The following is a 26,061-nucleotide window of genomic DNA, read 5'->3' on the forward strand; positions in this document are numbered from 1 at the left end:
TATTCACATTACTAACCTTACTTGTCCTCCATAAATCACTTTTCATGAAGTCTTCTTACACTAACAGTTATCCCTATGCTACTGCTTGCCTAGGCAAGGAACGATGACCCTCCTCTGTACTTCCATAATAATCTATATATACAACTCATTCATTTATCCAGGCATTGTGCTAGACTGAAGAACAGAGCAAAGAATAAGACCACCTAAAGGGAAAGAAAGAAAATGAATATGCAAACTACTAAAAATTTTTTTAAAAACATGGTAATTACAAGTTGGGATAAACAAGTCAGAGCTGGCTGGGGGAAAGGGATGGTCACAGGCAAACAAGGACCTGAGGGATGAGAATGTATTTACTATACTCTAAACTGGTAAGAATAGTTCTGCCACAAGGCAACCAGTGAAAAGATGAGGAGAAGGTAGGTTACCATAACTGAAGAAGATCAAAAATGAGACTGAGTGCTTAAAAACTTTGGTTGAGTAGGCCTGAATGAGTGAGATCACTGTGGTGCCTTGGTAGATTAAGACGAGAAGGTTAGAGTTCATGTTTAAAATTTAGAGTAACCACTGAAATGTTTTAGCCATGACTGCAGTATGAAATATTAGCAATGATTTTTTTTTTTCCAGTTTAGTGCCCTAATTCAATTTATTCAACTTCTGCCTTCTTAGGCCTGGTGTGACCAATGCCAGCCCAGGTTTGGAGACCCCATGGTACTTCTAGACAACATATGCAAATTTACAGTATACAATTTGTTTTCACCATGCATGAATACTTTGTGTGTAACATTTAATAAGCTCAATCTACATCCAGAATAGGGGGCTAAGAGCAGAGATAGGAAGACAAAGCAAGGAAACAGTGACTTGAATTAGATGACACTGGAAACAAAATTGGAGAGATTAAAGATTTTTGGTGAAGCCAGTCAACAGAATTTACTGATAAATTAGATGTGGGATTGGGGGAGACAGGCAGGGAAGCACGAATTAAGTTCCACTTTTAGGTTTTTTACTTAACTAACTGAGTGGGCAGCAGTAACTTGCTGAGATGGGAGGACTGGGAGTTTAAGAGGCTTAGAGGAAAGAAATCAAGACAATGTTTGAATGTATAGTAAACATTACAGAAAATAAGATAAGTGGCCTCAAATAGAGGCTGGGGCTGAAGTTTATAGGCATTAGTATGTGGCTGGTACAGTCTTGGAACTGACCAAGTCATTATGGAGAGGTTATAGTTTATAACCTTATATCTTAGTAATGATAATCTCTAGCAAATACTTTGCAAATCTGTAGGGGCACTGAATGGACAGATGTCAAGAAGTCTTGTAAAAAAGATTGCAAGTTTTCCCTGCAATCTCCCAATTTTCTTTTTAAAGATTTATTTATTTGTGCATACAGAACTGGGGTACAGGCCAGAGGTGCAGGGACAGTGATAGAATCAACCAGAGATAGAGTGGGGAGCAGAACAGGCAGACTTACAAAGTACACTGCTGAGGGGAGCAGCAGGCAAGACAGGAGAGGTCTGCCACACCATGTGGGTTATCTCTGAAGCTGGGAATCAAACTCACACTGAAGCAGCTGAAGCTAGCTTGCAGTGCTGAGGTTTAACTCGCTGTGCCACCAGGGAGGGACTGAAATCCCCTAATTTTCTAATGCTCTGCTAGGCATTCACATGGGTGATTGGTTTGAAATCATCAACCAGACAATCCAGATTTGAGTTGCCTGTTACACATAATCATTATGTTTGCCTATTTTATATGTTAAGTATTAGTATGAAGCTTTGTTTGGGAAAAAAATCTTGAGCAATGGGTAATATTTTTTTTATTGTATTAGTTTATTTTTACATATTTTTGTGCATTTTTCCATCTCAGTTGCAATCCCCTTGGGTTTCCCATCACCAAATCAGCAATGGGTAGTATTTTAAAAAGATTTATTTATTTATTTATGCATACAAGAACAGGGTACAGGCTAGAGGTGCAGGGGGGGGAGGGGTTGAGAGAATTTACCAGAGACAGAGTGGGGAGCAGAACAGAGTGGAGAGCAGATGGACTGAAATACACTGAGGGGAGCAGCAGGTGAGACAGGAGAGGTCTGCTGTACTTCCCTGGTCTAGGATCGAACTCGTTCCATAGTGCTGTGCTTTAACTAGTTATTCCACAGGGGAAGGCCCAAGCAATGGGCTATTTTAAGGTGCCTCCCACTCCAAAATTCCATGATTCAATTAACCTTTCCTGATCATATAAAGTTTATTATTTTACGGAGCTTTTCTATATCCTATACAAAAGAAGAAAATTTGCTAGGCTATTCTACCACTGGAAAACAGAAAATTGTAGAATCATGGAAAGGGAAAGTAAAAACTTCCAAAAAACTTAAAAAAGTATGTATACCAGTGACTTTCATATCATGAGGGCCTAACATCCTCCCATTTCTTTGAGGATTTCTAAGAAAATATTAAATAAATATTTTGAATTGCACTCCAGTTATCTGTTCTCACAGCAGAACAAATATAGCTGAGTCGTTTTAAAATCTCAAGGGAACAAAATAGAAAAACCCACAAAAGTCTGGCTCTGCCTCCATGTAAATATGTAGCCAGGAGAGGGTAAGCAGCAGTTGACTGAATAGTGACAGGAATTTAGTCAGCAATGGAAAATTTATTTGACCTCCACAGTTACTGAAGCACCCTTATCTCCTAGAGGAGTACTTCTTTATCTCCTTTAACTCTTTTTCCATCTTCAACTTGTTCTCACAACCCCCACATTCTTCCCCATTCCATTTATTCAGAATCTCAGAAACAGAAATTTGGAAAAGACTGTATAAAGACAAAGCATGGCACAGAAACCTGTAAGGTCTAAATAAAATAGCACGCCCTGATATTTACCCTAATCTGCAATTTCCTTTAAAGGACAGACAGTGTTTTTTTGTTTGTTTGTTTTTTTACCAACTGTAAGTTCCACATAACCAGTGGAACTTACCCATTAAGTATTATAGAGAGGCTGTGCTTTCCTAACACACATAATAAAGAAAACGAGAAACTTTAAATTAGATGAGAACATAATATTACTTCCCTTTTAGAAAAGATCCTAAAGTTAAAAAATTTTTTGCTATATGTTAAACCAAAAGTCATACACAACCATTTGGGGCAAGAACAGTAATAGAAGCTAAACTTCTCAACTTTGCAAATAATCATCTTCTAATACAATAAGTGGCTTTTCCCCCCTATATAGTAGAAATGCCACTATAGGATTCAAAATGCTTTAAAATATATATTAACCTTGCCAAAGTATAAAATTCTGCTCATATAAAACTAAACATAAGAACTAGTCAATTGTTTGGTGCCCAAAGATTTGTGGTTTGGTAATTTTATGTTCCCCATCAGCTAAGTCTCAAAGGGGACTGCTATCATTTCTATAGGAATAAATCTTTCACTGACCTAATAACTTCCAATAAATTCAGCTATTTCCATATTTTCTAATAGCTACAAATGTGTGTGTATCTTGGTGTACACTGAATTTCTAGTATAAAAATAATCTTTCTTAAAATAGGGATCTACTGAAATTCCAGGACACCCACTAACTAGAACACCCACTCTCAGCCTTGAGAAAGGTTTCTTTTTGGCAACTATTTGATCAGCAAAGAAAGGAAGTTGTTAGCTCAGACTGTTTGTAAACAGGCTGCTTTCCTGCAGAGCAGCCTGAGAAAGCAGGGATAAGAAAAAAGTTCTGGAGTCTTTAAGATCAGAGGGTGAGGTTGGAGGCGAAACAAAAAGATTTAATAAACAATGCTGCCCATCCTCCTATATCCCAACCCCCTTTTTCCCCCCAGAATAGGAACACAACACAAATTTGTTTAAAAAAAATTTGCTCCTGGTCCTCTCTGGTGGCGCAGCGGGTTAAAGCACAGAACTAAGAAGCTAAAGCCACTTCAGCATGAGTTCAATCCCTGCCTGCCCCGGAGGTGACCACATGGCTCGGCAGACCTCTCCTGACCCGCCCGCTGCTCCCCTCAGCAGTGTACTTCATCGATCTGCCTGTTCTGCTCCCCACTCTGTCTCTGGTGAGGCCTTTTGCTGCCCCTGAGCCTCAGGCCTGTACCCCAGTTCTGTATGCACAAATAAATCTTAAAAAAAAAAAAAAATTTGCTCCCAAGTATGGCTGGGAAATTGTAACAAACATTTTCTTCACTATTATTAAAACAATATCAATACTTGCTATTTAGTTGCCAGACTGCGGGTATAGATGGATAGATATGGTCCCAGCCCACTATGTCCTCATCCCATTTAATTGTGTCTTCCCTGAGAAGGGAGATTTACTGCCTAGAGCTATGTTTCCAAACCACATGTATTTAGTAACTAAATGAACAGTTCTTCTCACTTACTGAGGAAAAGGAAAAAGTGAGACTCTTGGGAGGATGAAGTGAGAGGGATACATACAAGTAGTAAAGGCAAATTTGGAATATTGCTTGTCAGAGAAATCTTAGTGCTTTCTGATCATGAAGCAGGATTCCAAACCTTTTGTTCATCTTTAAGATATGAAAACTTTTTTTGTGTTCACTCTATTTCTACCACTTGTACAAACCCTGGTGCATATCACTTTACATCTAGGTTTTACCCAAATAGCCCACTCTCTCCTCCTTTTTTATCTCTCCTAATCTAGTCTTCCTGCTTCTTTTACCCAATCTTGTCCATGTTTATAAATCCTTAGTGGTTGTTCAGTGTGTCCTATGAAAGTCAGTGCCTTATTTCTCAAACCTCCTCCAAATATAAAAATTTAATCTCCCCAACAACAACTACGATATATTTTTGGGCTCTCCCTGGTAGTGCAACTGGTTAAAACACCAAGTTATGAAGCTCTCAGAAGCCACTGCAGCACAAGTTCAATCTCCCGCCAGAAAGATGACCCATATGGCGTGGCAGACCTCTCCTGACCTTCCCGCTGCTCCCCTCAGCAGTGTACTTCATCGATCTGACTGTTCTGCTCCCCGTTCTGTCTCTGGTGAATCCTCTCACCCGTCACACCTCTGGCCTGTAACCCAGTTCTGTAAGCATAAATAAATAAATCTTAAAAAAAATATATATATATATATATTATATATTTTCTGGCCGCCGCTAAGTGGAAGAAAACAAGTTACTAACATTTGGAACAATATCAGCATGTGGGTGCATATATATGTTCTGTAATGCTATAGATATGTTGTTATTATAAAGCATATTGCGATGAATTTCAGAATTTTGATGCAATTTAAAAATAATTCAAAAATATTCATTTCTTTTTCAGGGTTCAAAGTGTCTCCTGAACTCAACAATGCTATGCAGATCTTCCTTCAAGATAGTCATTCATAAAATAAATGTAAATGTACAATTTCCAAAAAACTCATTCGCCCAAACAATTAAATGGTACAGACCCTAAAGAGTTAAGTTGAAAAAGCTTTCTAGTGTTTACAAAGCTGACATTTTCTTTTCATTTATGATTACTTAACTGAACTCTAATGTCCATCCACATTAGCAACATGAAAGGTCATATTAAAATACAGGGAAAATCTACTTTCTATTTTAATTAAGAATGGAAACGGCCACTTGTAGGGAAAAAAAAGTCCCCTCTATATTAAAAGCTTAAAGGTTTCTGTCAGAAGTGAAACTAGCCAACACAACCACTTCTGGGAAAATGCAGGCCAGGGATAGAGATAATGCAAGTGAACGTGACCTGTTATTGACATAAATGAACTACTTTCTAAATATATCCACAACCCAGCCACATCAACCATTCCAACTCTTGTCTAATCCACTATCATCTGTCCACCTGGATTATGGCATTAGATTTCGAACTGTTATTTTCTTCTGTATTTCCCCTCCCACCAGTTATTCTCCATCTAACAGCAAAAATGTTCTGAGAAGACACAAGTGAGTTATGTTACTCCTTTGTTTAGAACTCTCTAAATACTTCCCATCTCATTCAATGTTAAAAATTCTTATAATGGGGCCCTCCCTGGTGGCACAGTGGGTTAAAGCATAGCACTAAGAAGCTAAAGCCACTTCAGCATGAGTTTGATCCCCGCCCCAGAGGTGATCACATGGCGTGGCAGACCTCTCCTGACCCGCCTGCTGCTCCCCTCAGCAGTGTACTTCATCAGTCAGCTTGTTCTGCTCTTCCACTCTCTCTGGTGAATCCTTTCATCACACCTGCACCTCTGGCCTGCACCCCAGTTCTGTATACACAAATATATGTATTTTTAAAAATTCTTACAATGGCTGAGTAAGATGTCTCTGTTATCACAATGATGAGAAAGGTACTAAAGTTTAGTGGCTATTATCCACATTCCAATATCCCATAGAACATTCAACTTAGTGAATTACGTATATTTTATTCAATATACTCTTAATTTCTCAGAATGCACCTTCCACATCAATCAAAGAAAGTTCTACTTTAATGTAGAACTCTATCCAGAATTATTCAGGATTTTACCAGATCCCATCACTGTAAGTAACACTATTTGTAATATTTGAATATCAAATATAATACACCTAGTTAAGTCCTAAAGTCTCAAAGTCAGCAATTCTGTATAAAGCTAACTGTAATCTTCTGTACCTGCCATACCATATTATTTATATAGTGAAGTAGAGTAATTATATTACTTTCATTTATATGTATTTTATATTAAGTTGGGAATGAACACTAAATTAAATATATATATGTTTATATTATATGTATTTTATTTCAAAAGAGCAGAGAGATAACACTGTATGTCATTCTTTAAAAAGTGTTGTACCTTATAAGGTTGAACATTGCTGCTTTTATAGTCTGTACTTACTCCTAACCTCTTATAGTGAGCCAGCCACAACTCCCACAATTCCTTCACTCATTCACTATGCTCTATCATACTGGTCATTGTGGCTATTTTTTGAAAGCCTCAAGCAGTTCTAGCTACTGGGCCTTTGTACTTGCTGTTCCGCCTAACTGGAATGTTCTTCCTCCAGGTATTAACATTGCTCACATCTAAGATGTTTTTGTTTGAATATCTTCTCAGTGGGGCTTTCCCTGACTGCCCAAATTAAACTTGAAAATTTATCTTTGGCATTCCCTAAGTTCTTTTTCCCACATTACATTTCTCCATAGTACTTATAACCAACAGTTCTATTTATCTATGGATGAGTAACAAATCACTCTAAAACACAATGACTTAAAACAATAATCTATTGCTAGTTTCTGCAGTTTTGTGGGTTGCCTGGGTTCAGCTGAGTGATTCTTACTTAAGGGCCCTCATGTGGTTACAGCCAAATTGAAGCCTGGAATAATCTACAGGCTTAACTGAGTTAGACATATAAGATGACTTTCACCCCCACAAGTTTTATATCTTAGATGAAAAGGCTCCACCAGTTGGGTGCTGGCCAGGAATCTAAGTCTCAGCATTTTACCTTTCCACATGTCTAATTCAGCCAACTCAGAGCATGGTAGTTTCATAGTAGTCACCCTTTTAATACAGATGGCTTCCCCCAGAGCTCACATTCCAAAATATCAAGGGCAGAAGCTTTGAAGTAATGACCTGCCCAAGGAAGCGTTACTTCTACATGCTCTACTGGTTAACAGAAAAAGCCCAATGAAGTGTGGAAGGGGACAAAAGAAGGGTATTAACACTGGGAGCAGAAGCAGAATACACCAGAGAATTAGTTATCTTTAGATACAGTTACCAAAATTCCTAACATACTATATTCCTCTATATATTATTTTGTTTCCCTTTTTATGAGGTTATACACTCCACAAGGAAAAGAGTCCTGTGTACTTTTCCACCATGCCACTCCTTAGTACATGTTAGGCATTCCTTAATTGGGGAAAAAAACAATGCCTTTGGTAGATGGTGTAAATTAATAATTCATGCTACATTCTGGTTTTTATCATGGGCTCTCCTTCCCCAAAATGCTACAAATTTAACTTTCTGGAAAGGGAAGTGGGATGGATCTGGTTATTTTAAAAGCAGGTAAATGAAAATTTGGGAATAAAAATCAGACAGGTATATCAAAAAGATTTAAAAAACTGCTTGCTTTGCCCTGTGGGAGCTACCTCTGATCATTGTTAACACCTAGTTTGTCATTATCAGAACACTCTCTTCTCACATGCATAAAATGTGAACCACATTTTGATTTTAATATATCTGTATAAATTATTCTATAGAATTATCCTTATAAAATGTAAAATCCTATTAACATTAAACATTGTGTTACTCTGTCTACAATTTTAGGTATAAGCTTTATATTCTGGGTAAACAAAAACTACGTTTCTTGAATATCAGCTTGTTTTAATTTGAAAAAATTAATCTTAATTCAAATCCTGAATACAATGACCCAATACAAACCTATGTATACTAGTATGTAATGATGGGACAAATGAACCAGTGAATTCTCCCAGCTGATAAAGGCAAAGCAACTACAAATGTTGTGTAGGGATTGACCATGACTACCTAAAAGACCATGACTTTTTAGCACATTTCTACATTTAATATATGATAAATGTTTCTCCAGAGGAATATTGACTTCTCACTTAGTAAGCTTAAAAATCCTCTATTCTAGAAAGCATCTCAGACCAATTAACTGGAATTCCTGGGCTTCTTACTTTCTAATGCTCCTAAAAGAATTCAGTATGTGACTTACTTAAACTCATCCTTCTTCTTTGTCCCCTTTATTCTATTTTAATCTCATAGTGGAGAAAAAAACAATGAGAAAAAATTATTCCACAAAGAGAGCAACTTCTAAAAAAGACATAAACAGCATAAGATAAGATGGTTTGAAAATCCAAATGCCAGTAACACAGTAAACATAATGGACTAAATTAAAAAATAAAATACAAGGACTAAGTGGTTAAAATTTTAAAAATATCTGAGCTATAAACTCTTTCTAAGACACACATTTAAAACATAAAAGAAATGTCAAATAGCAATCAAAATCAAATTGATATGGTTACGTTAATATCAGAAAAAGCAGACCAAAAGGCAAAAATGCTGTGCTAGGCAGAGACTACTTCATAACTATAAAAGTTGATTTCACCAACAATGACTGTACATTTGTATGTATCCAAAACATGACCTAAAACTATATCAGACCCATCAATAAGGACAGATAAAGAAATCTCAGTATCAATAAGTAAGCATATTACAGATTTGATCATACACTTAATAAGTTTGTCCTAATAGACATATATATTGCATATTAAAAGTAACTGAAAAATACATGCTTCCCGAAGATACACAGAATGCTTATAATATTATAAAATATAAAGTGCCTAGGAATAAATAATTAAGTGATTCGTGGCTTTTATAAATAAAATTATTAAATTCTATTGAAAAACATTAAGGAATGACTATAATAAATGGACTGCTAATAGCATGTGCAGATATGGGAAGGTACAATTCCATAAAGATACTATTTTTTGATTAAAAGACAAACAAGGATATTCTGGATTTTGACAAGATGATTTAGAAGTTGATATGGAAGAGTAAAGGAAAACAGTCAAGAAATTCCTAAAATAAAGTAGATGAATTTGCCTTACTACATGTTAAGATTTATCAAAGAGTTACAGCAACTGAGACAGTATGGCACAGTGACACTCTAATAATGCAGTGGAACAGAATGGAGCACACAGAAATAGGCACATACATGAAAAGCTGATTCATAATAGAGCTGGCAATTTTAGTTACAAGGAAAAAATTAACTACTCAATATATAACTAGTTACTGGAATAAATAGCTACCTATTTGGGGGAAAATGGACTCATATTATATTTAAAACTCAGTGTCAGGTAGATTAAATATATGTGTAATGCACTATAAAAATTTTAGGGGATAATTAGAAGTCTTAAACAAGATATACTGATAAAAGCACAAAGCATGAAGAAAACGCTGAAATCTGAATATATTAAAATTAAGAACTCAGATTGCGGATGATAGTATAAAAAAAGTGAAAGTCAAACTTCAAACTGGGAGAAGTCATCATCTGCAAAAATACACAATAAAAGGTTAGTATTATTCAGCAAACTAGTACAACCACTATGGAAAACTGTTTGGAGGTTCTCAAACTGCTAAAAATGGAGCTTCCCTACGACCCAGCAATCCCACTCCTAGGTATCTACCCAAAAGACACAAAAACACTGAATGAAAAAGATACCTGCACCCCCATGTTTATTGCTGCTTTATTTACAATTGGAAAAGCATGGAAGCAACCCAAATGCCCAAAAGTAGATGACTGGATTAAAAAGATGTGGTACATATATACAATGGAATATTAAAAAAGAGAAACATGTCTTTTGCAGCAACTTGGATGGAGCTGGAAAAGATCATGCTTAGTGAGGTAAGCCAGAAACAGAAAGAAAAATACTGGATGGTTTTACTCATAGCAGGAGTATAATGGACCAGGCAAGAAAATAACAAGAATAATGAATAGCCATATACCAGAGACATTTTGTGGGGGTGGTATGGGGAATGGGATCAAAAACGGAATTATGGTGATGGTACACAGGTGACTTGGTGATGGGAAACTCGCGGGGATTACAACTGAGATGGAAAAAAAAATGTACAAAATGATGTAAAAATAAACTGTTATATAATAAAAAGAAAAAGGTTAGTATTATTCAAAATATAAAAACACTATACTAGACAACACAATAGAAACTATTATATCAAGAAAGTAAATGTCCAATAATCATAAGATTCCAAATCTCAATACTTACCAGAGGACAAATTAAAATCATATCAAGACCCCAATTTATATCATGAAATTGGCAAAATTTTAAGGATGAAAAAATCAGGTGCTTGCAAGAATGTAAAATCAGGTGCTTGCAAGCATACCCTGCTGGTGGGAGTTTAAATTTATCCTTTTCTTCATGTAAAAATGGTTATCTAGTGAAGCTGAAGTTATTAACATGAACATGCACTTATTCTTTATTCTATATATGCCCTAGAACGTATACTGGGATTACTCAGAAAGCCATAAAAATACTAATGCTTGAGTCCTAATTCCCATAGATTCTGATTTAAATGAAACAGAGTATTAAGGGGGGAAAAGGAAAAATAAGCTCATCACAAAAGAGTAGTATAATTGATACACTGAAAACCAATCCAAAAAAACCCCAATACTTTGCTTTAGGACATATTCATGTGGTAAACAACATAGTGGGATAAAAGTGGATAAAATGGAAGAATAAGCAAAATAGTGGGAGATGAGTGGAGAAAAAGGAAGGAAGGCACAAAGTGATATTTCTTGATAGTTATACAATTTCTAATACAAATGGGCTAAGTATACTAACAGGCTAGTTACACAAAAATGAGGAGTACTTATGATTTTCCTTTGCCCAGGAAAAAAAAAGATTATCTTGGAAAAGAGGCCAAAATAAAGTGTTGAAAGCATGCTTCATTTTAGTGTGGTGTTCAATCATAACAATTGCCTTTTATCTGGTTTAAAAATATAAATTATTAATTTACCAAATAACTGTGGAGCATTTACCATATGCCAGGGAGTGTGCGAGGGACAATACAATAACATATAATAACATATACAAAACATGTGATTTCTGCCCTCCTGAAGGCAAACTAATTGCTCCTTCAAAGGGTTGATAAAAAGATCATACACATAATGAAACTTCACACAGTACCTGAGATATATTCAGTATTCAATAAGTATTATTTTTCTTTCTTATTCTGTTTGGATTTTTTAAAGCTAATTATGTCTTTTACAAGCCCTATCTAGTGACGTAATATACAAAAACACCAAAAAATGACAATATGACAGTAAAGCATTATCCAAATATTACTTGATTCATGAACATATACTTTATAAAGGTTAGATGCTATTAATCTGAATCTGTGTCAAATTAAGGCCATTTTAAACTAAGAACCCATGTATCCCTGTATTCAGAATTCACAGTATTTTTTTTATATTCTTAGTGATTCAATTTAAAATGTAAACTTGCATTATTTTCAATTTGCTCTTAACATGGCTACTTTCAAATTCTTGTTATTTTGGTGGCATTTATTATTACAGAATTTTATTTTTCCCATTTAAAATATCTTGCAAATTTATGATGCTGAGAAGCAAAACAGAAATAACCCTGTAAATCAAATAGCCCTGAGTACAGAACCTTTCATAAAAACAGAAGACTTAACAAATATTTACAGGATGAATCAAATAGTGCAATTTTAGTCCAGCTGTGTAGCTGATGAGATCACATCATTTTGAGAACGCACTCCACTTGGTAGATGCCACAGAATGGAAGAAACAGCTCAGTCTTCTGAACGGGCAGCAGCAGCAGCAGCAGGCTGCAGCACATCAGTTTGCAATCTAAGGGAATTTTCTTTCACTATGGTGTTAATTCACAAGCTCCTCATATCAGAGTGAAGCAATAAAAAGACTCTGGGTGGAGGCACACCAAGTTCTTAAGGCAGTCCTCTTCTCAGTGGCCTTGAAAACAGATTTGCTTCTCTAAATGTAGAGGAGGATTTTCTGTCCTTCCCTTTTTAATTACTTTAATTGAAAAAGTAATGCACCAAATTAAAATTGGAAAACAGGTTAAAAATTTGTTAATACACTGACATGGGAAAATACCCACACATTTTGCTGACAGGAATAAAAGTTATTATATGTCTCTAGACATAAATAAGTCAGTGACTGCCTGTGGTAAGTAGTGAGGTAGTGAGGAGTCGGGCACAGTGACTTTTACTTTATGTTTCTTCTGTAACTTTGGAACCGTGTACCTTTTATATGTGTTATCTTTTTTATTTCTTAAGTAATGAATATATATGACAAAATATTTAAAGAAAATGCCCTATTTTCTTGGGCAAACATTACTGACAGTCTCTTACTTATTTTCCTAGATGTGTTCTAGACATTTTTACATACAGAATAGTAGAACCTCCCTAGTAGAAACAGAGAATCAACTGGAGGAATGTGGCTAGTCTGCTACAAGGAACTAAAATCTAGGTAGGAAACAAAATGGATGTTAAAAAAAAAACATTAAGGAACAACTGAATGTTAAAATAGGCTATAGAAACTGAACACATATACAACTGGAATTGGAAGAGTTATTTTGAGGAGGTTGGTCTGGGTTAGCCCACAGACCATCTAAAATTTTAAAAGAAAACAGATAAGAATCTTCAACACAAAAAATCAACTTAAAGTGGATTAAAGACCTAGACATAAGAACAGAAACCATAAAATACCTGGAAGCAAAGATGAGCGAAGCACTACACAACACACTTCAGCCACATCTTTAAAGATACAGCACCGAATGCAACGATAAGGAAGGCAAGGATAAATAGATGGGACTACATCAAGTTAAAGAGCTTCTGTGCAGCAAAAGAGACATTAAAAAAGACAAACAGACATCCCACTGGTTAGGAAAAAGTTTTCTCACACAAAACTAGTGCTAAAGGATTGATCACAAAGATATACAAAGAACTGATGAAACTAAACAAAAAGAAAGTAAACAACCCCATCAAAAAATGGGTAGAAGAGCTAAAAAGACACTTTTCCAAAGAGAAAATGCAGATGGCTAACAAGCACATGAAAAAATGTTCAACATCACTTGTAATAAGGGAGATGCAAATTAAAACCACAATGAGATACCACCTCACCCCAGTGAGAATGGCACATCTTCAAACAACTAGCAACAACAAATGTTGGTGAGGATGTGGAGAAAAAGGAACTCTCCTGCATTGCTGGTGGGAATGCAAACAAGTACAACCGCTATGGAAAACTGTTTGGAGGCTTCTCAAACTGCTAACCATGGAGCTGCCCTACGACCCAGCAATCCCACTCCTAGGTATCTACCCAAAAGACACAAAAACACTGCTTCAAAAAGATACCTGCACCACCATATTAAGTGCTGCTTTATTTACAATTGGAAAAACATGGAAGCAGCCCAAATGCCCAAAAGTAGATGACTGGATTAAAAAGAAGTGGTACATATACACAATGGAATATTACTCAGTAACCCCCCCCCAAAAAAAAAATAAACACATGTCTTTTGCAGCAACTTGGATGGAGCTGGAAAAGATCATGCTTAGTGAAATAAGCCAGAAAGAAAAGGAAAAATACCGAATGGTTTCACTCATAGCAGGGGTATAACGGATCAGGCGAGAAAATAATAATAATAATAATAATGAACAGAGACGTTTTGTGGGAGTGGAGTGGGGAATGGGATCAATAATAGTGGGGGGAGGGAAATGCACTGGACTTTGGTGATGGCACATGGGTGATTTGGTGATGGGAAGCCCCAGGAGATTACAGCTGAGATGGAAACATACTCAAAATGATGGAAAAAAAAAAATACTGGAAAGAAAGGGAAAAAAAAGTATCTTCAAGATTGAAAACATCAAATTAAACCAAAATGATTTGTGTCACAAATCACACCATAGAAATTCATAAACTCCCAAATCCTAAAGCCCAGTAACTTCTTGTTACCATTTCTATATGCACAACAGCTTGCAACAGAAAAATATTGCTGCTTAGATCAGCCTATTTCTACACACTAAACTTCTTCTTACTTTTGACTAGCAATTTTAAGTTTCACATATGTCACTTCACTTAATCCTTACAAATTATAGGCACAGGGTTATTAACATTTTACAAGTGAGGCCTAAAAATGGTCAGTCTTTTTTTTTTAAATCCTAACTTTGGGCATGACAGTATCTGAAGTCCTGTAGTCACTCCTCAGGGAAACTGATGAAAGCTTTATAATATAAAATCAAAAAGAACATTTCCTTTCCACCACCCACCATTTAAAATCTCTGGAAATGGTCCTAAAAGCAATTAGCAAATGAAGAAACATCTAGTTGAGAAAATCTACTTAAACCTGGAACATATGTGGTGTTTGAACAACTCTCTCCCACCCCTTCCTGACCACAGTTTAACATGACAGAAGACACGGTCTATATCAAAGTCAAAGACACGGTCTCTTTACCCCCCCAGGTCTCAGTCAGAGAACTGAAGGGGCAGTACCCCAGCATTTCCCATTTTGCCCTCAGCTACTTGTTGCTGAAGCTAAGTTGTAGGCAGATGTGGCCAAAGGGGAAGGGGTCCCCTTTTCTTCTATTAGTCCTTTTTTGTGGGCTAGAGTCTCTGGTTTGGGGAAGGCACTGCTTAGAATACTAGGCCCAGATTCTCTTGCCCCAGCTGGGGTTTGCTAAGGTAGGAATGAGGTGGGGATTCCATCCTGAAAGAGGCAAGTAGATTAAATCTAGATCTGGACCTGCAGCTACCAACTCCACTAAATGTTCACCTCCTTACTCAGAATGCCCCTGCCCTCAGCACACAGTCTTAGTTCAGAGATTTTGCTTAAAGGTAGAAGGGGTCCCACAAAAACAGACTTCAAAATCCGTTCTCGAAAAGAACTGACTTCCTCTGTGAGAGCGTGGAGTTTAAACCTAATGTACTCTTAAAAATGGTGGTTGTGGGCCCTCCCCGGTGGCGCAGCGGGTTAAAGCACTGCACTAAGAGACTTAAGCCAATTACGCTTCAGTTCGATCCCCGCCTGCCCCGGAGGAGATCCACATGGTGTGGCAGACCTCTCCTGGCCCACCCACTGCTCCCCTCAGCAGTGTACTTCGTGGATCTGCCTGTTCTGCTCCCTACTCTGTTCCTGGTGAATCCTCTCACCCTCCGCATTTCTGGCTTGTACCCCAGTTCTGTATGAATAAGTAAATAAATCTTCAAGAAAATTAAAAAAAAAAAAATGGTGGTTGTGAAAAGTGACAGGGAGGAAACTGACAGATTACTTATAGAAAAATGCTATATTTAACCTCTGCTAGTTTTCTGGAGTAAAACTAGAGGAAAGACAGCTGGGAAGAGCCTGTTTGGGGCCAGAATAAAACTCAGTGTCTTTTGGAAGTATCCCTTTAAAGGAGTGTGAATTTGACTGGGTCAATATATGAAGCAATTTCTGTTCCAGAACATGGTTGAAAAAAAATAGAGCAATCAACTTGCAATGAGTAGAACTTAAGAGCTGGGAATGGTTAGGAAAGAGACAGACAGCCCAAGAGAGCCCTGCCAAAATCACTGCCATCTCAGACCTGCTGTGCTCCCTGACAGACTACATCAGAGGTTTTATACTATGAGTATTTTGTGGGAAGGGAAGATAGTCCTGTGTCTAAGGTAACTCAATAATAAAAAACCAAGTAACCCAATTAAAAAATGGGCAAAGGACTTTACAAATAGACAGTTCTCCAAGGAAGGTAAACAACTGGCCAGTTAAGAACATAAAGAAGTTCAACATCTTTAATCATTAGGAAATGTATATCAAAACCACAATAATATGCTATGAATACTTCACATACATGAGGATGGCTATCATAAAGAAATAAAAATGGCAAGCACTGGTATGAAATCTTCAAACACTGCATCTGCGAATGTAATCTGGTACAGTCACTGTGGAACATACTTTGTCAGTTCCTCAATAAGTTAGAGAGAGAACAATTATATGACTCAATAGGTCCATTCCTAAGTGTACACTTAAAATAAAAAAAATTAAAACATGTGTTCAAACAAAATATTATGTGAATGACCACAGCAGCATTATTAACTATAGCCAAAGATGAAAATACATCCATGTTCAATAATGAATCAATGGCGAAGCAAAATGCGGTATAGCCATACAGTGGAATATTACTCAATGATAAAAAGGAAATGAATTTCTGATATATACTATAACAGAAGCCAGACACAAAAGCTTACATACTGCAAAGTTTCATTTACCTGAAATATCTGGGATAGGAAAATTCATAAAGGCAAAAATGTAGACTAGAGGTTACCAGTAGTTGGGAAGTAGGGACATCAATATACCCATTGAGTTTCTATTACAGAGTTTATGTTGGGGTAATGAAAAAGTTTTGGAAGTAGTTGTGAAGACTGCGCAACACTGTAAGTATAACTAATGGCATTGAATTGTACAACTACAAAGGTTAAGTAGTAAATGACTCACATCTGTATCTATAAGTTTCATCACAATAATTAAAAAAAAAAACATAATGCCAAACTTCTGTACAAAGTATAAGATTTAGTATGAGTCTCAGAATTAGATTCCCCACAGTATGTGATTCAGATATAAAACCACACATAGACTTCCTTTTTCAGTTCATTCTTTTCTTAAATTTATAAATTCTATACTTGCATAGTATTCCTATCATATGAAATACTATTCTTAGATTTTCTTTGTCTCACTTAATCTCCTAATGTGTGACCATATTTCTGTCAACTTTGGCATAGCTGAATGGCAATTAAAACTGAGTTGCACATTTACATACAAACTGTCAGCATTCAAAAGCAAATGCTAAAAGCACACTCACAATATGATACACTTCACACTCTCTGGTATGGCTATAATTAAAAAAAAAAAGACAGGCAATAATAAGTCTTGACAATGCTGTGGAGAAATTGGAACCCTTACACATTGCTAGGAGGAATATAAAATAGTGTAGTCACTTTGATTTGGCAGGTTTCCAAAATATTAAACACAGTTATCATATAACCTGGCAATTCCACTCAAAAGAAATGAATCATATGCTTATCCAAATGTTTCACAATGTATATGGCAACATTATTCATAATAGCCAAAAGGAAGATTTTGGCTATTGTTCAACTGCTAAATGGAGAAACAAAATGTTGTGTATCTAGAAAATGAATATCAGTTGGATATAAAAAGAAATGAAGTGCTGAATACATGCTATAACATGGATGAGCCTCAAAAGTTCTGTGCTTAGTGGAAGAGGCTGGACACAAGAGCACATGCATGCTGGCATTTTTATGAAAAGCTCTAAAATAGGTAAACCTACAGAGTAGTGTAGTGGTTGGCAAGCACTGGAGGTAGGAATGAGAAGAGACCACTATTGGGCACTCATTTCAATTTCAGCTAATAGAAATATAAAATTAGACTGTAGTAATAGTTGCACAACCCTATGAATATACTAAAAACCATGAAATGTCACACTTCAAATGAGTGAAAATGATGACATGTAAAAACTAAAAGTTGTTTTTAAAAATCTGCACCATTTCTTCATTCCTGCAGTTACCCAATATTATTTTCTATGACTCACAAATATGAACATGCTAATCTGCCCATCCAGAGTGATTGGAAACCTTGCTCATCTCAACAGCCTGATTCTGCTCACTTGTTCCCTAGAAGGAACACTTCTCTAGGATACACTCTAGTCACAAATTCATTTTGAATTTTTTGACTAAATCTACACTGACCTAATTTTTCTCTAGATTCTATACCACATCATTGATAACACTGCAACTCAAATGTACACATAAAGCAGTAAATAGGTGTTCTGGGACCAATTTCCAGTGTGGGGGCTTGAAGAATGGTGTGGAAATAGGGCTTCTCCATATACACAACAAACAATTCACTGGTCATCAGCTAGGTGTCCTACCACTCAACTTAATTCTGACATTATCTGCCCCGAGACAGCATCAGGGTCCATGAGTGCCACAAGACTAACTCTAATCCATTCAAAGACCAGTAGTCATGTAGGTTGTCCTCTACTTCTGATCTACTGGTTACAAGCCAAGAGTTCTCACAGTCTCCCCCTTAAGTTAAATTAACTTGCTATAACAGCTCAGAGAAACATGTTTTACTTACTACATGACTAGTTTATTCTAAAAGGACATAATTCACAAACAGTCAGATGGAAGAGATAGGTCAGGGTATGTGAAAAGAGACAAGGGGCTTTCTTCAGGCATGCCATTCTCCCCCAAATTTCCACAAATTCACCAATTCAGAAGCTTTCCTAACCTCATCTTTTTTTTTTTTTTGGAGGTTTCATTAAGTAGACCTGACTGATCAACTCATCTGGTTGATCAGCACTCCATCTCTACCAGCTACCCCCTACAGGCAGGGTGGGAGTGAAAGTTCCAAGCCTTTAGTGGTAAGGTCCACTGGACACCACCCCCTCTTTAGATGCTCTCTAAAACTTACCTCAGTAACACAATAGGAGACACACAGCTCTCATCACTTAAAAATTCCCTAGGTTTTGGGAATCCTGGGGCATTTGCAAAGTTAAAATAAATGTAAAAAGTTACAATGAATACAAATATATTTCTTACTATAAATTACAGTATCACAGTTGTTTTACCTTTTCCCTATCAATGTCGAGTTTTTTCCCACTATCTTTAATTCTGACTCTTTTCTCTTTTATGTTTTCAGAGACAAACTAGTTACTCCAGAATTGTAAAGGCCAGACATAAGAGCGGGGACTCAGCTAGGGCCATAAGACAAAAAGGAAATGTATACAACCAAGAAATACTGTGGGAAAGTAAAATAAAGAGTGAAAGAAAAGCATGTTCCTTTCTTTATCAACCCCTGCCAACTAACCAGCTTACAGGCCAGAACCCCAACTATATTTTAGCACAGCGTTTTGAACACAGATGGAACCAAATGTCTGCTGAATAACAAATGAGTGTCTCTGAACACAACTTCCTACATATGTATTCAGTAATTCTCAAACCTTAACAAGTATCCAAAGTTTTAAAGTAGGAAATGGAAACAAGGAAAAAGAAAACTAAAATGATGACACATGAATTCACTTAACAACATACTGATAGGTGTTTATTCTTACATGCATTTCATGGTGACCTCAAACTTTTGCCTTAAACCTGAGGGTGTAGGACTTATCTTTAAATAGTAACCCATCCAAGTACTAACCAGGCAGGATCCTGCTTAACTTCCAAGATGAGGCGAGATTGGGTGTGTTCAGGGTGTAGATTATCTTTAAAAAGTAACCCATCCAAGTACTAACCAGGCAGGATCCTGCTTAACTTCCAAGATCAGGCAAGATTGGGTGCGTTCAGGGTGTAGATTATCTTTAAATAGTTACTGACACTTCATTGTTGTGAGAGCAAAAATGAGCACTATTAGGAGAAGAACTTAAATATGAAATGTCATGTTCTCCTAAAAGTGAGGTGCCAAGATTCAAACCCCTATTGTCCTAGAGGCAGTCAGGAGGAAATCCACTGGAACCTAGCAGTACAGAGGAGTCTAAGGTGTGAATAACGAAGCTTGCTTTCAAAGGACAGAGCACTGGGAGAAGCAGAAGTCAAGTCATAGGAGCGAAACATTTTTAAAAGCAACAAAAAGAGCAGGTCATAGCATAAAAGCCACACACTGCTAAAACCTGATTGAGATTCTGACTGCAGGGGCTCAGGATCAGTGAATTCAAAAGCATCTTACTGGTACTCTGAATACTAGGAATGCGGACTACTTCTCATTTGTTTAGCTTTAGAAATAGATATTTTTCTCTTCCTATGTACTTATACTTATTTGTAATTTGTCTTACGGTGTTTAGAGGCCAAAATACACACATTATATTCATCCAGACCTGCTTTATGGATTTCCCTGCTAGGAAAGCAGTTATTTTTTATGCTTGTTACAAGTATTTTTGCTTGTTTAATTACAAGACTTTTAAAAATTATACCTTTCCTTCTCTTTCATTTATTTTTTAACTTGCAGAAGTTTAGATTAAGGGATTATAGAGAATCTGGCAAAAAGGCTGCAGAGTGAAGATGCTGGGTTCATCTCCTCCATGTACTCACAACTCAACTATAGCAGAACAAAATCAACAACCGCTGAAAGATAAATGGACAACTACAGCACACATCAGGAGCAATGGTCCAGCAGAAAGGGATAACAACAATTTCCAGGGAAGCGTGTTTACAAGACTACAGGGCAGTATAACCCATGAGAGGGGAAGCTAGTATATGGAATGTCCCTGCAGTTGTTGTTTCGGGGAATATACCCACACATAGGTCATTGAGGACCCTGGACTATGTAGGATATAGGGGTGCAGAGAGTTGGGGTGCAACTAGAGGTGCAGGGGTGCAAAGTTAATGAATGCTTTGAGCCCGAAGCTCCCAATGTAAAAGAGTTCTCAGTAGAGAACCTGTTCAGGAACCAGGTCAGGTTACCTTTGCCTCTACTCAAAGGAAGCTAGCAACTGCAGCCTGGGGCTTGGATATTCAAAACACCTGCCATACCCCCTCCCCTAGCTAAAACTGAGGCAACTGAACACTTCTACTAACTAGAGTTTAACACCTGTTAACACACAAGGCACTAACCACAAACTGCCAGGATAAAGGTCTGCACTGGAAAAGATAACAACTCCAGAGTGTGTGACCCTGTCTCAACCACAAAGCCAGTGTTCTTTGCCCAGGGTCTTTTCTATTACCCTTGCCACAACCCCAGTTCTCCAGTCACTTCAACCAATGCAAAGGCAGCAGTCCAAGTCTAGGCCTATTACAAATGATGGAGCAAACAAATCCTGAGAGGAGTCCCAAACCAGCAGAACTGTGGGATATACTTCAAGAAGAGTTCGTGGTATCAGAACTCAAAAACCAAAGGATGATATAAAATAGAAACAGAATAAAGATTAAGAAAATAAGAGATATATTATAAATTTACAATTAGAATAATAGACCTGAAAAATACTGTAACCAACAGAGTTCTTTAACAGTAGAGAAAAGCAAGAAAATTAGTTATCTCAAAAGCACAATGTTGGACAACAGAAATAAGACAACAAAGAAAAAGAATAAAAAATGATAATAGTGTAAAGCCCTTGGGGTAAAATAAAGGACTTTTATATAATATCATGGAGATTCAAGAAAGAGAAGCATTGAAAATTTAAGAACAAGCTTCAATCTGGAAAATGGACCAGACAGTGTGATTCAAGAAGCCCAAACAGTTTAAAAGAAAATAACAGACACACAACCCCCAAGATAATAATAAAACTGGTCAAAGTCAGTGACATTAGTAGAATGCCAAAACTACAAAAGAAAAAGGGTAACCTATAAGAAAATGCTAGTTAGACTGTCAGAGGACTTTTCAGTGGAAGCACTACAAGCAAGAAGGCAATGGCAGACAATATTTAAAGTACTCAAAGAAACAGATTTCTAACCTAAAATCGTTTACTCTAAAAAAAATTAACATTCAAGACAAAAATAAGGGTAAGGAGCTTCACTGAAAAGCAAAAACAAAGAATTTATTAAGACCAAGTCAGGTATGAAAAACTACTAAAGGGGCTATTGTAAAACAATGGAACAAAAATATAATGGTAACCTATCTTATATAACTTAGGCACCTAAGTTATATAAGATAAAGGAGGACAGAAGTAACAATGTGAGATCAGACTGCCCCAGTAACAAGTTTGAGATCAGACTGTATAATAACTCACATAAATAATGTATTTTATATTAACATCAGCGGTACCTTCAAACAAGAAAAATCAATAGTTGTAACACATAAGAAAATGGAAATGAAACCAAACAAAACATAAAAGAAAATGTTGGAAAATAAAAAGAGACAAAGAAACAAACCCCAAAGTAACAATATATCAATGTGCAGTTAATTAACTTAATTACTTAATTAAGTAAATGACCTCAATTCATCCTTCAAAAGGTGTAGAGTGGCTGAATGGATTTCAAAACAAAGTCCAACCTTCTACAGTTTACAAGAAACTCACATTATCAACAAAGAGGAGCACACTTAAAAGCTGAAAGATAATGCTATAAGCAAATGGTAATCAAGGAACAGTACTTTTATCTGATAAAACAATCTTCCAATAAAAAAGTTAGAGAGAGAGATGAACAATACATTCTAATTAAGGTCTTAATACAACAAGAATAAACTCATAAATATATAACCGCAATGATGGAGTACCAAGATCTTTCCGTCAATTACCACCAGAGCTAAAGAGAGATATGGCAAATAATACCAGTGTATTATAATCCACTCACAAATATAGACAGATCAACAAAACAGAATAAAGGATTACAAACAAGTATTAAAGATGTGTAATTTTTTTCACCTCAATATTTAGAAGAATATTGAGGTGGAAAAAGAAAATAAATTTCTTGAGAAATTTTTAACACTTTATAGGTTGTTGTTTTATCATTTGCTGTAAATACTCTCAATTTAAAAGTTTAACATTTTGATTCTGTCTTTTGCAGAACGCTATCATCAAGATTTCACTAAGCTATGTATGAAGAAAAATAGTATTTCACTATTATTTTGAATAATGACTTTAACATAACAGGACAACTTGTCCCAGTGAATATTTTGTTCATTATTATAGTCAGAACATATTGAATCAGAGATACCAGTCAGACCTGTAAACAAGTTTTCTCATGAGGTGAAATAACCCAAATGTATAAAAAATTTTTTTTGTTTTTTACTTCTTAGAGATAAAGACATCGGAAAATAAATGAAAGAAACACAAAAACACCTGTTACCAACCTAGCTCTTCCTGTTCACTATTATACTACCATGATTTTTAAAAGTAATCAAATTAACAAATGACAGACTCTCAAATGTCTATAACGACGAAAACTGATAACTATTATATTATTTGCAACAAGGGCAGGCTGACAGTGTGACACACACTAAGAGCTAAATTATTAATTGTTGAATGAAGAATTAAACTAAGCATTCATGAGATATATGAACATCACTTTCTTATGAAAAAAGTATTTTAAAAAGATTGTGAGAAAGAAAATACATGTATACTATTCTACTTTAATTATATATTCTATTTATAATAAAATAAATTCCATTATAATTTATATGTATATACATTTATATAATGTGTATATATAATAATGTATTATATAGAATACATCCAAAATATTAATTGGGGTTGATTTTACACAAAACATGCCCTATAATTTTATTAACCTTTTCAAATTGCTCTAGTTCATTCACTCACAGTAACATAAGAAAAGCAAATAGAGTACTAAATGAAAAATTTACACCTTTTAGCATAATGTAAGCAACACAGCCATAGGACAGGAAATCAGAGAGGTCTGAGTTTTCTATATGCGTAAATATTTTTAAGCATTACTATTGACAAAATTTCATGTTCTAGTCATAGCCAAATCACATTTTTTTCTTTTAACATTTTAAAAGGGAGATTTATCAGGAAAAGGGGGAAGATGATGTTGGACAGACAGAAGCAGGCAGAAAGTGCTGCATTTGCCATTGTAGAAACTGTACAATGTAGTGTTCTTTTGGAAAAAGGATTCATTACTTTATGGAATTGTCACCTATTGTTAATCATTTTTAAAGGGTCACACAATTTTTATTCGATTTAAAGCAAAACCCTCAGATGAAAGTTATCAGAGCAAGATATCCCCCAAGATGGGAAGTACAACTTACTTCAACCTGAAAAAGTTCTCCAGCCCCCTCACAATCATTAGATGTGATTACTGGAGTATGGATATGCACAAAGCCACTGTCCTGGAAAACAACAACAACACATTTTCAGTATGCTTGCATATGAATCAAGTCCAAGCACATACACCTTATTATATTGTAATATTATATCAAATCTCTCTCTCACTCCCCAAATAAAACTAATGAATGATCAGTTGAGTGTTTTACGATGTATGCCCAGGAATCTTTCAAGAACAAACTTAAATGTATCTAGTCATATCTCTTTACTTCAAAGATAAGGAAACTGAGGCCCAGAGATATTGTGAAGTACAATAAATTACACAGTTGCAGAGTCAGCATTCCACTACTGTGCTATTTTTTTCCCCACCTATCTACACATGTAATGACTCCCATACACACATACAAACACACGCATCCTCTCTCTCAAAGATAGTGTATAATGATGTAGCCCATACTGCTAAAGGATTATAAGGTCATCAATACCACAGTTAGTTATTTTGGAATGAGACCCTCAATCGTAACAAACCACTAAAAAGAAAAAAGACTGGTAAATAGGGACTAAAGAAATAAACGGCTTCCAGGAAGTCTGTGGTACAGTACTGCACAGGACACAGGGGTGCATGGCCTTCGTCTCAGGGAGATTCTGAGCAGCAAATCCATCCTTTGCTGAGGCACCTAACAGTAATTCTTCCTCTCCTGAGTCTATTTCCATTAGTGAACCACAAAGCAGTATCTAGCGGGAGTGAAATAAATCAGCAACTTCAAGGTTATCTTAGTTCATTTTGATTACAGATGCAGGTAAGAATCTCTATTTCACCTATATGTTGCAGGATGAAGGTAGAAATCACTAAAGTAAATAAAGTTGCAATGAAGTTGTGTTTAACATACAATTTTGCTATTGAAATCAATACAATAAACTCACACAAATACCTCTGCTAAATTCTGCTTGTCATTTAGAGGATTGTAAAATGTCTTCAGTGTCTCCCATATTTGTCCTTTCCTTCCTAAAAGTTTGAATTCAAATATTCTGGCTGAGATACAAAGTATCCATTCAACAACACGCTTTATGATGTAAACTGATTAAATGTTCAAGCTATAAATTAAGAGTTTCACAAAGTATTTAAATATAAACCCAATCTGGGAGCAACATGCCTAGAAGTGTGCATAGAGCACATTATAGAGAACAAATGAAATATAATCAATAACATTACTGCATAAAATTTTTATCTCCTAGGAGCCAAGTACTATGGACATGAATCATTTATTCCACATGAATGCAGGCAACTGTGATGCATGAGTGCAATAAACAAAGAGAGGAAGTGAAAAATCCAAAGGAAATGGGGGTAGTAAGGGGGAAGGAGGAGGGAGAAGAAATTTTAACGGCTAAACTTAATTGCCAAAGTTAGAACTAGTCAACTGCCACAAGAAATAACATTGTACAACTTACGAAAACAACCAAATATTTTTTTAAATCACTATTGTAGGAATTATTCTTAGTAGTTGACTAAAGTCAGCTCCTTTTAAAATTGTCACCAGCTTTTCAAGCCTTAGGGCTGCTAACAAGGTTTATCAAATCGAAATGACCACTGAAAGCTATAAAAGAGAGAGTACAAAAGAATAATGAGGCAGTGAGAACAAAGTCCCAAAAAGAGAAACTGGAGAGGAAAGTGGAAAGGTAGAGAGGACAGAGCAAGGAATGGTAGCGTACTGCTGGCAGGTGTCTGCAGTGGGCTACTGGGGCAGGAACTTAACCCTTTGCACATAAAGGGGTTCCTAACTAGACCCATGCAGAGCAGAGAAGGGGCCAAAAATAATAAAGTACATACTTTGACCCAAATTTTCAAGTTCTAATCTCCATCACTAAATAGCTACATATTTTGAC

General features: G+C 36.1%; 1 protein-coding gene across 1 annotated transcript in view; it reads right to left on the reverse strand.

Moving 5' to 3' along the window:
• NARS2 (asparaginyl-tRNA synthetase 2, mitochondrial (putative)) overlaps positions 1–26,061 on the reverse strand; it is a 124,158-nt gene that overhangs the window by 83,454 nt on the left and 14,643 nt on the right. Inside the window, exon 5 of the mRNA XM_004683243.2 lies at positions 24,162–24,242. Within this exon, the coding sequence (XP_004683300.1) occupies positions 24,162–24,242 (81 nt within the window). The remainder of the gene's footprint in view (positions 1–24,161; positions 24,243–26,061) is intronic.

The sequence above is a fragment of the Condylura cristata genome, unplaced genomic scaffold (genome assembly GCF_000260355.1).
Source record: "Condylura cristata isolate star-nosed mole 26May11 unplaced genomic scaffold, ConCri1.0 scaffold00015, whole genome shotgun sequence".
Classification (NCBI taxonomy): Eukaryota; Metazoa; Chordata; class Mammalia; order Eulipotyphla; family Talpidae; genus Condylura; species Condylura cristata.